Source organism: Mustela erminea, chromosome 9, assembly GCF_009829155.1.
Source record: "Mustela erminea isolate mMusErm1 chromosome 9, mMusErm1.Pri, whole genome shotgun sequence".
In the NCBI taxonomy this organism is placed as follows: Eukaryota; Metazoa; Chordata; class Mammalia; order Carnivora; family Mustelidae; genus Mustela; species Mustela erminea.
In genome coordinates, this window is record NC_045622.1 from 19,645,563 (window position 1) to 19,662,654 (window position 17,092).

At 37.8% G+C, this 17,092-nt stretch overlaps 1 protein-coding gene across 1 annotated transcript; it reads right to left on the minus strand.

Moving 5' to 3' along the window:
• Window positions 1-12,171: 12,171 nt before the first annotated feature.
• LOC116599296 (olfactory receptor 145-like) lies at window positions 12,172-13,104 on the minus strand. The gene has a single exon (XM_032359092.1). It carries the CDS (start codon window positions 13,102-13,104, stop codon window positions 12,172-12,174), a length of 933 nt encoding a protein of 310 aa, XP_032214983.1.
• Window positions 13,105-17,092: the final 3,988 nt, after the last annotated feature.

Genomic DNA, 17,092 nt, shown 5'->3' on the forward strand with positions numbered 1-17,092 from the left:
AGGGTCTTGAGGGAATTGGATTTTCACAAAGAACCACAATGGGTTTCTAATTCCTTATGGACTCAAAATTTTACTCAAGTTTTCCCTCCACTGTAAGGATTAGACATCTCTCAAAGAGGAGCCAAAAATAAATTCTCATTTCCCATTCAGTAATATGGCAGAAGAGGATGCTCTAGACCCTGTGACCCTCCATGAACACAGTGATTCAGAAATACTTCCTGTAGAGATTCCCTTTGCAAGAAATCTGGATACCAGTTAGGGTAGTTCTGTTCCCAGTTAAAGCATGAATCTAGTAATATTGGATCTGCAAGGAAAATTCTAGATATACTGTTGTTGTAACACTTTTCCCTGCACAGTACCTTCAGATTAAGACAACACCCTTCAGTTTCTGGCATCTCCTGCCGAGGAAAAGAAGTACATCTTGTATCCAATGCACCAGTGTTTATTAGGTGTGTCCAGAAGACTGAATTCTAGATAGTCTGTGTCAGAAAGCAGAGGGGATACAAGACACAGCAGACTTCAGCTTCCCATGGAAAGAGACAAAAAAGATGGTGGTTTGGGCTGGAAGTCACCAGGATTCCTTCCCCAACCTCAGTATAGAACAAGCAAATGAAAACCCTTTCTTACAGCTTCTCCCTGGTGAGAATAAAATATGTGCTATGGGGACACATGAGTGGCTCAGTCAGTTAAGCTGCTGCCTTTGGCTCAGGTCATGATCCCTGGTTCCTGGGATCGAGTCCCACATCAGGATCCTTACTCAGCAGGGAAGCCTGATTCTCTCTCTGCCTCTGCCTCTGCCTGCTGCTCTGCCTACTTGTGCTCTCCCTCTCTCTCTGACAAATAAATAATTTTTTTAAAAATGTGCACTATGTGTCTAGTAACACAACTTCTCTCTGAGTCCCTGAAATGACTTCAGTCTTGCTTGTTTTAGAACACAGACCCAACACAGCATAGTATGGATTCAAGAGGCATAGGAATGCAGGGCATTCTGCAACTAAGAACAAAGAAAGACATTGTTAGTACCTTCTCCAGTCTAAGGTCAGTACATGAATGTTAGGACAGATGGGTGTTACGTCTAATGTGCAGACATCAATGTATAGAGTCAATGAAAATGAGGACAGATTGAAATACATTCAAAAGGCAGTAAGAGAAATCTCTAAACTGACACTAATGAAATGAAAATATGTGATTTTCCTGACAGGGAATTAAAACAACTGTCCTAAGATGCTCACTAGAGTCAGAAAACAATACACAAACCAAAGAAAATTTCAACACAGAGACAGAAAACTTAAAAGTATTAAACAGGGTACATGGGTGGTTCAGTGGGTTATGAATCTGCCTTCAGCTCAGGTCCTGATCTCAGGGTCCTGGAATCCAATCCCCTGTCAGGCTCCCTGCTAAGCAGGGAATATGACTCTCCCTCTATCCCTCCCCACCATTTGTGTCCTATCTCTTGTTCTCTCTCTCTCAAATAAATAAATAAATAAATTCTTTTTTACAAAGCATTAAACATAAATAATGGAACTGAAGAATACAATATCTTAACTGAAAAATTCACCATGGAAATAAAAGCAAATGAAATCAAACAAAAGAAAGGATCGCTGAATTTGATTAGAGGTCAATGTAAATTATTCATTTGGAAGGACAAAATGAAAAACAAACAAAAAATAGTGAAGAAAGCCTGAGGGACTTATTGGTGTTACCAAGTGAATCAATGTATGCATTTCAGAAACCCCCACAGGAGAGTAAGAAAGAACTAGAAAACATATTCAAAGAAAATGAAGACAGAAAAATTCCCAAATCATGGCAACTTCCCAATAATGTGACCTATTTATAGAAAGATAAAACTTACTAATGATGTTGAACATTTTTTTACGTGTCTGTTAGCCATTTGTCTGTCTTCTTTGGAGAAGTGTCTGTTCGTGTTTTCTGCCCATTTTTTGACTTGATTATTTATTTTGTGTGTGTTGAGTTTGGGAAGTTATTTACAGATCTTGGATACAAGCCCTTTGTCAATAATTCATTTGCAAATATCTTCTCCCATTCCATGGGTTGTGTCTTAGTTTTGTTGACTGTTCCCTTTGCTGTGCAGAAGCTTTTTATCTTGATGAGGTCCCAAAAGTTCATTTTTGCTTTTGTTTCCCTTGCCTTTGGAGTCATGTTTTGAAAGAAGTTGCTGTGGCTGATGTCGAAGAGGTTACTGCCTATGTTCTCCTCCAGGATTTTGATGGATCCCTGTCTCACACTGAGGTCTTTCATCCATTTAGAGTTCATCTTTGTGTATGGTGTGAGAAAACGGTTGAGTTTCATTCTTTATATAGCTGTCCAATTTTCCCAGCACCATTTATTGAAGAGACTTCTTTCCATTGGATATTTTTTCCTGATTTGTCCAAGATTAGTTGTCCATAGAATTGAGGATCCATTTCTGGGCTCTCTATTCTGTTCCATTGATCTATGTGTCTGTTTTTGTGCAGTACCATGCTGTATGGATGATCACAGCTTTGTAATATAGCTTGAAGTCAGGCATCGTATGCCCCCAATTTGGCTTTCTTTTTCAACATTCCCCTCATGATTCAGGGTCTTACACTGTAAACAAAGATAAACTCAAAATGGATGAAAGACTTCATGTAAGACAGGAATCCATCAAAACTCTAGAAGAGAACACAGGCAGTAACCTCTTTGACATCGGCCACAGCAACTTCTTTCAAGACATGACTCCAAAGGCAAGGGAAACAAAAGCAAAAATGAACTTTGTGATCCCATCAAGATAAAAGCTTCTGCACAGCAAAGGGAACAGTCAACAAAACTAAGACTAAACCCATGGAATGGGAGAAGATATTTGCAAATGAATTATTGATAAAGGGCTTGTATCTAAGATCTGTAAATAACTTCCCAAACTCAACACACACAAAATAAATAATCAAGTCAAAAAATGGACAGGAGACATGAACAGACACTTCTCCAAAGAAGACAAACAAATGGCCAACCAACCCCTGAAAAAATGCTCCACATCACTTGGCATCAGGGAAATACATATCAAAACCACAAATGAGATACCACCTCACACCACTTAGAAAGGCCAAAATTAACAAGACAAGAAACAACAAGAGTTGGCAAGGATGTGGTGAAAGAGGAACCCTCTTACAATGTTGGTAAGAATGCAAGCTGGTAAAGCCACTCTGGAAAACAGTATCAAGATTCCTCAAGACTTCAAAAATAGAGCTATCCTATGACCCAGCAATTGCACTAATAGGTATTTACCCCAAAGATATAGATGTAGTGAACAGAAGGGGTACATGCACCCCAATGTTCATAGAAGCAATTTCCACAATAGCCAAGCTGTGGAAGGAGTTGAGATGCCCTTCAGCAGAAGAATGGATAAAGAAGATGTGGCCCATATATACAGTGACTATTACTCAGCCATCAGAAAGGACAAAAACCCACCATTTGCAACGACATGGATGGAACTGGAGGAGATTATGCTAAGTTAGATAAATCAAGCAGAGGAAGATTATTATCATATGGTTCCACTCATAAGTGGGGCATAAGAAATAGTGTGGAGGACCACAGGGGAAAGGGGGAAAACTGAATGAGATGAAATCAGAGGGAGAGACAAACCATGACAGACTCTTGACTCTGAGATACAAACAGGGTTATGAAAAGGACAGTGTTTGGGGGATTGGGGTAACTGGGTGATGGCATTAAGAAGGACACATGAGGTGATGAGCACGGGGTGTTATATACAACTGATGAATCACTGAACACTACATCTGAAAGTAATGATGTACTATATGTTGGCTAATTTAGATTTAAAAAAGAAAATAAACTCAAGATCACTTACTCAATATATGACCTTGAAAAAAAAAAAAAACAGACACATAGACCAATGGAACAGAATAGAAAACCCAGAAATAGATCCAAATTATACAGTCAACTCATCTTTGACAAAGCAAGTAGAATATCCACTGGAAAAAGATAGTCTCTTCAAAAAATGGTTTGGGAAAACAGGACAGTGATGTACAGGAAACCTACAAAATCCTACAGGAGAACGGGGCAGTAATATCCTTGACATTGGCTGTAGCAAAATCTTACTAGATATGTGTCCTGAGGCAAAAGAATCAAAAGCAAAAATAAACTAGTGCTGACTTCATCAAAATAAAATACTTCTGCAGAGCAAAGGAAACAATCAACAAAACTAAAAGGCAATCTTCAGAATGAGAGAAGACATGAGGAGAAGGAAGGGATACATGAAGGTTGGGGGATGAGAGGGGGAGACAACCATGAAAGACTGTGGACTCTGAGAAATAATCTGAGGGTTTTAGAGGGGATGGGGGTAGGGGGATGGCTTAGCTCAGTGATGGGTATTAAGGAGGGCATGTACTGCCTGGAGCACTGAGTGTTATATGCAAACAGTGAATCATGGAGTACTACATCAAAAACTAATTATGTACTGTATGGTGACTAACATAATTTCTTTATAAAAAAGAAGGTATCTGTAAATTACATATTTGATAGAAGGTTAGTATCCAGAATATATAAATAACTTTTAAACTCCACAGCCAAAAACCAAATAATGCAATTAAAAAATCAGCAGAAGACATGAACAGACATTTCTCAAAAACAATGCACAATGAACAACACACACAAAAACAACATCACTCATCATCAGGGTAATACAAATATAAATTATGAGATATCACCTCACACAGATCGCAACTGCTAAAATTAACAACAAAGGAACCAACAGATATTGGCAAGGATGAGGATAGAGGGGAAGCCTCTTACACTGTTGGTGGGCATGTAAACTGGTACAGCCACTCTTGAAAACAGTATGGAAGTACTTCAGGAAGATAAAATAGAACAACCCTACAATTCAGCAATTGCACTACTAGGTATTTACTCAAAGGATACAAAAATACTGAATCAAAGAGATGCATACACCCCAATGTTTATAGCAGCATTATCAACAATAGAGAAATTATGGAAAGAGCCCAAATATCCATTGAATGATGAAATAAAAAAGAAGTGTGCTATAGATATACAATAGGATATTAGTCATCAAAAAGAATGAAATCTTGCCATTTGCAATGACATGGATGGAGATACAGACTATTATGCTAAGTGAAATAAGTAAAAAACAAATGTCAGATGATTTCACTCACATGTAGAATTTAAGAATTGAAATAAATGAACAAAAGGGGGGAAAAAGAGAGAGAGAGAGAGAAAGAGAGAGGGAGAGAGGCAAACCAAGAGACAGATTCTAACTACAGAGGACAAACTGATGGTGACCAGAAGGAAGGTAAGTGGTGTGGGAGTGGGATGGATTAAGTAGGTGATAGGGATTAAGGAGGGCACTTACTGTGATGAGCACAGGGTATTGTATGTAAGGGATAAATCATTAAATTTTACACCTAAAACTAATTTTACACTGTATTTTAACTAAGAGTAATTTACATCTGTATCTTTGGGGTAAATACCCAGGAGTGCAATGGCAGGGTCATAGGGAAGTTCTATTTTTAATTTCTTTAGGACTCTCCACACTGTTCTCCAAAGAGGCTGCACCAACTTGCATTCCCACCAACAGTGTAAGAGGGTTCCCCTTTCTCCACATCCTCTCCAACACATGTTGTTTCCTGTCTTGCTAATTTTGGCCATTCTAACTGGGGTAAGGTGATATCTCAATGTAGTTTTAATTTGAATCTCCCTGATGGCTAGTGATGATGAACATTTTTTCATGTGTCTGATAGCCATTTGTATGTTTATAGCAGCAATGGCCACGGTTGCCAAACTGTGGAAAGAACCAAGATGCCCTTCAACGGACGAATGGATAAGGAAGATGTGGTGCATATACACTATGGAGTATTATGACTCCATCAGAAAGGACAAATACCCAACTTTTGTAGCAACATGGACGGGACTGGAAGAGATTATGCTGAGTGAAATAAGTCAAGCAGAGAGAGTCAATTATCATATGGTTTCACTTATTTGTGGAGCATAACAAATAGCATGGAGGACATGGGGAGTTAGAGAGGAGAAGGGAGTTGGGGGAAATTGGAAGGGGAGAGACTATGGACTCTGAAAAACAATCTGAGGGTTTTGAAGGGGCGGGGGGGTGGGAGGTCAGGGTACCAGGTGGTGGGTATTATAGAGGGCACACATTGCATGGAGCACTGGGTGTGGTGCAAAAGTAATGAATACTGTTATGCTGAAACTAAAAAATAAATTTGAAAAAAAGAGTAATTTACAGCGAAATGTGGAGAGGAAAAGAAGACTATCAAGAATATAGAAGGGTTAAGAAAATGAAATTATATATGTTATGAGAACTATCTCCTCTTTACATTAACTTAAGCATACTGACTGACAACCTGCTATACAATGGGTTTTGCTATGGACGTTGCTCCTTCCATAGAACCTGGTAGAAATTCCTAAGACTATTTCACGTTACTCAATACATTACTTCCCCTGGTTTCTTCTGTGAGAGCCATTCTGTAGTTGGAAGGTTGTTCCCTTCCCTGAGCCTTTATTCTCAGTCTTGGCTTTTTTATTACATTAATATTTAACTTAAATCCAGGTAGAATCCAAGGTTTTCAACCATAATTTATTGTGAAAGTTAGCATACATACATATATCAAAGCCTACAAAATACACTTCAACCATTATTATAACTGAACAGCTTACAATGACCATGCAGAACTAAGAACAGAGTATTCCAGGTCCCAGAGCCCTCTGGTTGCCCCTAGTCCTCCCATTCTCCACCACGATACTGACACAATCATTCTCCAGCTTTTGCTCACACCTTCATCACTTAAGTGGGCCCTCATGGTGTTCCCTATCCAGCCAGAAGAAGGATGAAGAGAATGTGGAAATGATTATTATAGTCTACCCTTATGTGTTTCCATATATCGTGAAGGCCAGTATAAAATAAGAATATATTCACACATTCTAAATTAGGCAATAGAGCTTCCAGATATAAAGTGGGAATGATATTTTCCTCACATTTTGCTTAGTTTAGCATGTTCCTTTTATTTACATTCTCAGATTTTTTATTCCCTGAAAGCATTTTCATGATTCACAGATACTTTAACAGTAGAGAACATTAATAACAATAATATGCTGATATATCTAGAATCAAACCCTAGTCCTAGTCTCAGCTCTACCACTCACAGTTTGTAATTTGAGACAAACCATGAACACATCTGAGCATCAGTTTCATCATCTATGAGAAGAAAACTAAGCTTTTCTCTCCTCTTTATCTCACACCATTTCCCCTTGAAATACATAAATTGACAGATGTGACTGAGCAGAAAAACTAAAGCACATTAAAAGCAACTGTGACACCCTGCACATCTCGATATTAATATTTAATGGGTTATTTTAACTTCCTGGCAGAGAGAGACTTTCAACAGCCCCTTCTCGTGGTGCCACCAGCAATCCTGGTGGATTGCTTCCTCAGGGAGGAAGATGAGAGTCTCTCTCTCAGAAAGTAAAACTTCACACTGAGTATGATTTTCATGTTTAAATCTATATCTTTTATACAACTAAGCCCTGCAGATAAACCAGCTACTTCACCTGCTGGTCAGCTGATAAGACAGTGGAATGTCCCAGTGCATGAGACAAAAGCCAAGTATGCCAGACTCAGGGAAAAACACCACATCTCTCCCCCAGCATTGACAATTCAACAAAATCAATTTTAAGAAGAAATTTTAACTACATAAGGTTTATCTTAGAATCTATATACTCTGTTGCATTAAGAAAATCTACTTCTATATCTTTCCCTTCCTCTGCCTTATTTATATTTGTGACATATACTCCAGTGCCACACATTGCTAGGTACTCAGAGGTACAAAATGCTGTGTGTGCTTGAAAGTGAATGCACATGTGTGTGTTAGTATGTATGTGTGTGCATATGCATGTGTGTTTTCACAAACAAACAACTGATTAAAGCAATAACTATTTCCTTTTCCTAGATTCAGCAAGTACTTCCTGCTCGATCCTTCCTCTGGAGCTGGAACCATCTACCTGAAAGTGGGTTGCATATCGTCCAATCAATGTTAGGCAGTGATCTCATAAAATATCTCATACAATATAACTTGTAAACTGTGTGTAGGGGTGTGTGTATATCTGTGTGTGTGAGTTTAAGGAGGCAGTGTCAGAAGAAGTGGAGAATGAGGTTCAAAAATTTAGGGGTTCAGCAATTAAAAGGACATGGAACTCAGAACCCGTTGTACTTCTGTTTTTCATGACTCCTGAACCTCAGTGAACCCTGATCATGCGCATTCCAAATCTGGTCTGAACACTATTAGCTCACTTACACAAAGTGTACACAAAACAAATTCAGAATGTAATTCAACTTTGATTCTGGTCCTGAATTAGGAGAATCATTTTCTGTTATTTCCCAGAAAGTCCAAGCTTTCATACTGATTCAGACAACTCTGTCCTAGGACGTATGTACAGACAAATCACATGACTTCCCTGCTTGACACCTAGCTGTGACAATTTCAATAGACTGATACTTCTCAAAACTTCTTTTTTGGCTATTCACATAGCACAAAAAAAGCAAAAACCATAAGGGATAACTATGCTGTGTTTGTAAACCACCTGACTTGGTTCTCCTTTTTTAAAAGAAGTCGCAATACATGCACAGTGCTTAAACTACTCATCAGAAAGCTATCAGCTAAGTTGCCTATTTTTTAAAGATTTTTTATTTATTTGGCAGAGGAACACAGAGAGCACAAACGAGGGAAGTGGCAGGGAGAAAGAAAAACAGTCTCCTTGCTGAGCAGAGTCTGATGTGGGGCTCGATCCCAGGAGCCCGGGATCATAACCTGAGCTGAAGGCAGAGGCTTAACCCACAAAACCAACCAGGCGCCCCAGCTAAGTTGCTTTTACAAAAACTTCTCAAATATTAACTTTAATAAACTATCTTTATAACTTTTATAACAATCTTAATGAACTTTTCCTCTAAATAATCTGAAAAATGGAATTTAGTGCAAAAGGTAGATTATCCTTTCTTCAATAAAAAATAATCATTTCTAAAAGTCTTTTTATGAAAATTAAGAAGATTGACTCCATATTTTGAGGCTTCTCAAATGAAAGGTACTTGAGTGACCAGGGTTAACATATATTATTAGGTAGCGCAAATAGTGATAAAATATATAACAAAATGGATGCATCTTTGCAATGTCTATAGCAGTTCCTAAATATCAGCATATATCATTTACTTATTGACACACTTTTTTCAATAAGCAAAACAATTTCATCAAAACAGACAGCAACCCCAATGTTCAATGCAGCAATCTCCACAATACCCAAACTGTGGAAAGAGCCAAGATGCTCTTCAACAGATGAATGGATAAAGAAGTTGCGGTCCACATATATGGTGGAATATTACTCAGCCATCAGAAAGGATGAATTTCACCATCTGCATCAACGTGGATGGGACTGGAGGAGATTATGCTAAGTAACATAAGCCAAACAGAGAAAGATAATTATCATGGTTTCACTTACTTGTGGAACATAAGAAATAGCATGGAGGACATTAGGAGAAGGAGGGGAAAAATGAAGGGGGGGAATTGGAAAGGGAGACAAACCATGACAGACTATGGGTCTGTCAAAACTGAGGGTTTTGGTGGGGATGGGTGAGCCCGGTAATGGGTGTTAAGGAGGGCACATATTGCATGGAGCACTGGGCATTATATGCAAACAATGAATATTGGAACACTACATCAAAAATTAATGATGTACTGTATGGTGACTAACATAATGTAATAAAAAAAAAACAGACAGCAAGTAAAATAAGCAAACAAAAACTACAACCCAAATCAACTATTTTATATAAATGGAATTTGTTAAAGGAAAATCAAGCATGTTGATATGGAGGCCAGGGGATGTGCTGTGAGAGGTCACTTAAAACTATAAGTCAGCGACTCATGGTAACAGATGGCAACTAAATTTATCATGAAAAGCATTTGATAGTGCATATAAATGTCAGATCACTATGTTCTATGCATGAAACTAATAGAATATTATATATCAATTATACTTCAATTAAAAATAAATTGTTTTTAAACATAAATATTAAATCATAGTCAAGGTTTTAGTGATATCAAGCATCTAAAACAAAAACAAGCCAACACACCAGTTACGCTAAATTTAACAATACCTAAATCTTGAGTGGTAATTAGAAAAAAAAATAAAGTAGTAAATATTATTAAAGTTAGAAATATTTAAATTGTCACCTGATTAAGGACAAAGGATTTTTGAAGTAGCCATCTTTCTGTGTTTTCTCAAAATAAAAATAATCCAGTACCTTATACCAGAAAATAAATTGTCAAAATTGGGTTTCTTTAGCCAATTAAATTCCTTGACAGGTGTTCTATAAAGCTCAGTTAAACAGTATCCATTTTTCCAAAGAAGACATACAGATGACTAGCAGACACAGGAAAAGTTCAACATCACTTATCATCAGGGAAATACAAATCAAAACTATAATGAACTATCACCTCACACCTGTCAGAATGGATAAAATCAACAGAGGAAACAACAGATGTTGGTGAGGATGACGATAGAGAGGAACACACACACACACACACACACACACACACACACACACACACAAATATTAGCCATAAAAAGAATGAAATCTTTCTGATGCCTCCATCAGAAAGGACGAATACCCAACTTTTGTAGTAATATGGATGGAACTGGAAGAGATTATGCTGAGTGAAATAAGTCAAGCAGAGAGAGTCAATTATCATATGGTTTCACTTATTTGTGGAGCATAACAAATAGCATGGAGGACATGGGGAGATAGAGAGGAGAAGGGAGTTGGGGGAAATTGGAAGGGGAGGTGAACCATGAGAGACTATGGACTCTGAAAAACAATCTGAGGGGTTTGAAGGTGCAGGGGGTGGGAGGTCGGGGTACCAGGTGGTGGGTATTATAGAGGGCACAGATTGCATGGAGCACTGGGTGTGGTGTAAAAATAATGAATACTGTTATGCTGAAAATAAAAAATAAATTAAAAAAAAAGGTATCCTAAAAAAAAAAAAAAAGAATGAAATCTTGACCTTTGCCAAGACATGCATGGAACTAGAGATATTATGTTAAGTGACATAAGTCAATGAGAGGGAGACAAATACCAGATGATTTCACTCATACGTGAAATTTGAAAAACAAAACAAATGAATGTGGGAGGGAAGAGAGGCAAACCATAAAACAGATTTTTGACTAACTACAACAAACAGGTTGTTAGAGGACAAGTAGGCAGGGAAATAGGTTAAATGGGAGATGTTGATTAAGGAGGGAACTACCTGTGATGAGTACTGGGTGTTGGATGTGTGTGCTAAATCATGAAATTCTACACCTGAAACTAACATGACACTGTATGCTAACTAACGAATTTAAATAAAAACTTGAAACTAAAATAATAATAATAAAGTAAAGCAAAATAGACTACAAACAGTAGAAGACATGAAGTTAGAGGCTAATCATTTAGTCTAAATTCTTACTTTTTAAAGCTGTGCGACTTTAGGTAAATCTAACTCCTCTGAGCTTCACTTACCCAGCCAAACAATGAAAATATTTTTTCTGATCAGCTATCAGAAAATATTTTTTCTGATCAGACTGTACAAAGGTAAAAAGAAAAGTCTACCAAAAAAATTCTTGTTATCTGACACGTGCATATGCATTAAATTTTATTGTCCTTATGGAATCTTCAACATCTAGCATTTAAAGTGGACATATTCTTCCCAATTGGAGGATGGAAAATGGGAGTACAGAGTATCTAACACATATTCTAATACCAAGTGGCAGATAAGAACACACCCAGGGATACAATTTCACGTAGTAGTGTTACCTATTTCGATGCTTTAAAAACAATTCATCATGTTCCAGAGGAAAAAACAAGTTCAAAATGAAAATAGGAAAAAGAGACAACATTTTACTTACCTAATGCTATTAGTAAATAGAACAAAAACATGGAGAAGATATTGTGGTATTGGTGAGGTAAAGAAGACCTACTTCATAAAGGCTAAAAATACATTGTGAGACACAAACTTCTTTTACGATATTGGGAAAAAAGGCCAGGAAGAATGCCACTGAAATTATTTTATTTAAACACACAGAATCCCCCTGTGTATAATTAACTAAACAGAATGACACTGTTTCTGGTCAAAACTGTATCTGATTCAGAGTTTTCTTCACAGCACGTTTAATGTCTTTGTTTCTCAAGCTGTAAATGAAGGGGTTCATCATTGGAACTGCAATGGTATAAAAGAGAGAGGAGATTTTCCCCTCATCCATAGACCTGGCAGAAGATGGTTTAAGATACATAAATGCACCTGATCCAAAGAACAGAGAAACAGCAATTATGTGGGAACCGCACGTGCTGAAGGCTTTGGACCTGCCCTCAGTGGAGCTGATGTGCAGAATGCTGGACAGGATGAAACCATAAGACACAAAGATGGTGACACTGGGCACAATCACATTGATGCCTGCCACAGTGAAAACCACCAGCTCATTGATATAGGTACTCGTGCAAGAGAGCTGGAGCAGAGGGAGGATGTCACACAAATAATGGTTGATGGTGTTTGCATCACAGAAGGTCAGTCTCAGCATGCATCCAGTGTGAGCCATGGCATCCAAAAATGACACCAAGTATGAACCAAGCATAAGGATGAAACACACTTTGGGGGACATGGCAACATTATATAAAAGTGGGTTACAGATGGCCACATAGCGATCATAGGCCATTGATGTCAGCACATAACATTCAGAAATACCAAAACCACACAAAAAATAAAGCTGGGTCATGCATCCCCTGTAGGAGATAATATTCTTTTTTGATGTGAAGTTAATCAGCATTTTGGGTGTAAACACAGAAGAATAACAGAGGTCTATGAAGGACAAATTGAAGAGGAAAAAGTACATGGGGGTGTGCAGGTGTGCATTCAGCTTGATTAGGGTCACCAAACCCAAATTTCCCAACACAGTGACCATGTAGGTGACTAGAAACAGGCAGAACAGGGGAAGCTGGAGATATGGCAAGTCTGTTAGCCCCACCAGAATGAATTCAGTCACAAAGGAAGCATTTTCAGGAGGCATTTTCCTCTAAGGGGATCTGTGAACATAGGAGAAAAAGTTACACAGAGAACAGTTCAACATTTCCCACCATATCTCCTCTCACAGGAATTGGGTTTGTACTAGGAATGTCTGAGACTAGCCCAGCCTGGACCCACAGAATCTGCTTTACCATTATCATAAATCTAGTGACATGGACATTTCTTCATTAGAGTCTTTATAAGCTGCTTAAGCAAAGACATTCAAAACCTGGCCTACAGTATGAAGGCCAGTGCTTCCATATGCCAACAGGACTGCTGTGAAAACCAAAGGTTAAGGGAGAAGATTGGACGAGGAGAGAATTACCTTCTCTCATTTCATTTCTTTGACCATGTGACCCCTCTCTTAACCAGTAAAATGGAGGCAACAACCCAACCAATCTGGTGCTGGCCTCTAATGGGGTTTGGATGTGGTGTCGTGGGAATGAAGAATGTTGTTTCTTATCCAAAAATAAAGGACCAGAGTCTAGGAGAGTTTAAGTTCCTGCCCCATGTCACAGAGTAAAAACTAAAAATGTACAGGAGTGAGAATTATGTGTATGGCACTGACAAATAAATTGCACCCTTGAAACCTAATAATGTCTCCTAATAATGTCACCACCCTTACCTAAACAGGTCCTTCTATCAATTTCACATGAGTCTGAGGACTGCAAAAACTAGAAAGAAATTGGCATATCTTAAATCCCTGGACTTCCATCACAAAAGGAAGACATGAGTATAAATAGAATTCAGAAACTTACCCACTGGAGGCAAGAACACCTTGGTCTTTCCTGCTAGTATTACTCCTGTGATCCTGAAAGGACAATTTAGTCTCCAAAATTTTGCTTCTTTTGAGTCTATGAGCAAGCAGCCCACACTTAATTTCTGATATGTCCTGGTAATCCTTCTGAACTACACATAATAATTTCTGATTATGAGTCCTCTTAAGCAACAGACCAAAATAAACAGACTTTAATTTATCATTTGGCAGAAGACTTCAGTTGAGTATAATGATATAATGTATTTAATTATAAACAGGTGAGAAGCTTACTGGGTCTCTTCCACAGGGAATGATTTCTGGTATAATAGGGTATTGAGGGGGATGTATTTACACAAAGGACTACAAGGTGTCTCTAATTCTTTAGGGATTCAAATTTTACTCAAGGTAAAACCTTACTCAAGGTTTCCCTCCAGTGTAGGGATTGGACATCACCCAAGAGGAGCCAAAAATAATTCCCATTTCTTGTTCAGCAGAATGACAGAAGAGATAGTTCTAGTCCCTCCAATCCTCCATGAACACACTGATTCAGAAACATTTCATCATATTCTCTATATAAGTAGTTCAGGTAGTCCTGTTCCCAGTTAAAGCTTGAATCTAGTCATATTGGATCTTCCAGGAAAATTCTAGATATCCTGTTGTTGAAACACGTTTCCTTGCACATCACCTTCAAATTGGGACAAAACTCCCCAGTTTCTGCATTCGCTCTGGGGAGGGAAAGAATTGCATCATATGTCCAATGCCCCAACACTTATTAGGTGTGTCCAGAAGACTGGATTGTAGATAGTTTGTGTCAGAAAGCAGAGAGGATACAAGACACAGCAGACTTTAGCTGCCCATGGAAAGAGACAAAAAAGATGGTGGTTTGGGCTGGAAGTCACCAGAGCTCCTCCCCTGCTTCAGTATAGAGCAAGTAAGTGAAAACCCTTTCTTACAGCTTCTCCCTCATGAGAATTAAATGTGCACTATGTATCTAGTAACACAACTTCTCTCTGAGCTCCCTGAGGAAATGACTTCAGTGTTTCTTGTTTTAGAACACAGACCCAACACAGCATAGTATGGATGCAAGAGGTGTCCTGCAACTAAGAACAAAGAAAGAGGTTTAGTTTAGATGGCATCAAATTGAGAGGCTTCCAAATTCTCTGACCAGGCTTGTTGGTGGTAACTTGTCTAATCTCAGGCCAGTCCATGAATGTTAGAACAGATGGGTGTTTTGTCTAATGTGCAGACACCAAAGCAGAGAGCCAATGAAAATGGATGCAAGTTGAAATACATCCAAAAACAATAAAAGAAAATTCCAAACTGATATTGATGAAATGAAAATATGTGATTTACCTGAAAGAGAATTAAAATAACTGTCAAAAAATGCTCACTAGAGTCAGAGAACAATACACAAACCAAGAGAAAATTTTCATAGAGAGACAGAAAATTTTTAAAACCATTAAATAGAAATCATGGAGCTAAAGAATACATATCTGAACTAAAAAATTCAGCAGAGGGTTTCAAGAGCAAATGAGATAGAACAAAAGAGAGGATCATGAATTTGATTAAAGATCACTGTAAATTATTCAGTCAGAAGGGCAAAATGAAAAAGAACAAAAAATACTGAAGAAGGCCTGAGGGACTTATTGGATGCTACCAAGTGGATCAATATATGCATTTCATCAACTCCAGTAGTAGAAAAGACTTAGGAAGAACGAGAAAACATATTCAAAGAAAAAAAGGCTGAAAAATTACAAAATCACGGCAACTTCCCAATACTGTGGCCAATTTATACACAGATAAAACCCATAAAAATTGGATAATGAATACATACATACAGAGAGCAAGAGTCAACTGCTTATCCATGCTCTAGTTTACTAAATTGAAATTCTGAAAGCAGCAACTCAAAAGAAGACCCTAACTTACAAAGGAGCATGGATAAGGGTAGCTGTGGATCTCTCAAGAGAAACTTGGGAAGCCAGAAGAAAGTGGCATGATATATTTTCAATGCTGAATGGGAAAAATTGCAGGCAAGAAGAGTCTATACAGGAAGGCTGTCATTCAGAATAGAAGGAGAGTAAAGAGTTTCCCAGACAAACAAAACCTAAAGGGGTTCATGACCACTAAACCAGACCTGCAAGAAATATTACAGGGAACTTTGACTGGGAATGAAACAACAAAAGTGACAAAGACTAGAAAGGAACTGAGAAAATCTCCAGAAATGATGGCAAACAAGTAATAAAATAGCACTAAATTTATATCTATTAATAATAACTCTGAAAGTAAATGGACTAAATGCTCTAATCAAAGCATGTAATAAGGTGTCATAATGGATTAAAAAAATAAGACCCATCTATATGCTGCCTCATTGTAGAGACTCATTTTAGACCTAAGACACCTACAGATTGAAAGTGAGAAGATAGAAAATATTTACCATGCAAATGGATCTCAAAGAAAGTCAGAGGACAATACTTTTTATCAGACAAACTAGATTTTAAACCAAAGACTATAACGCAGGATGAAGAAGAGCACTATACCATAATAAAGGGGTCTATCCAACAATAATCTTACAATTGTAAACATTTATGCTCCAACATCTGAGCACCCACATATATTATGAACAATTAGTAACTAACATAAAGGAACTCATTGATAATAATACAATAATAGTAGGGGACTTTAAAAACCCAATTACATCAATGGACAGATCATTTGAGGAAAAAAATCAACAAGGAAACAATGACTTTGAAGAACACTTTGGAACAGATGAACTTAGCTCATATATTCAGAATATTTCACCCTAAAGTGGCAGAATACACATTCAAGTGCACATGGGATATTCTCCAGAACAGATCACATATTAGTCACAAATCAGGCCTCAACAAGTACAAAAAGACTGATTTCACACCATGCATATTTTCTGACCACAATGTTATGAAACATGAAATCAACCAAAAAAAAATTCGGAAAGACCACAAATACGTGGAGGTTAAAAAGCATGCTACTTAAAGACAAATTGGTCAACCTGGAAATCAAAATGAATTAAAAATATATATGAGAACAAATTAAAATGAAAACACAATTGTCCAAAACCTTTGGGATGTAGCAAAAGTGGTCATAAGAGGGAGGAGTCAAGATGGCGGAGAAGTAGCAGGCTGAGACTACTTCAGCTAGCTGGAGATCGGCTAGATAGCTTATCTAAAGATTGCAAAAACCTGAAAATCCATCGGCAGAT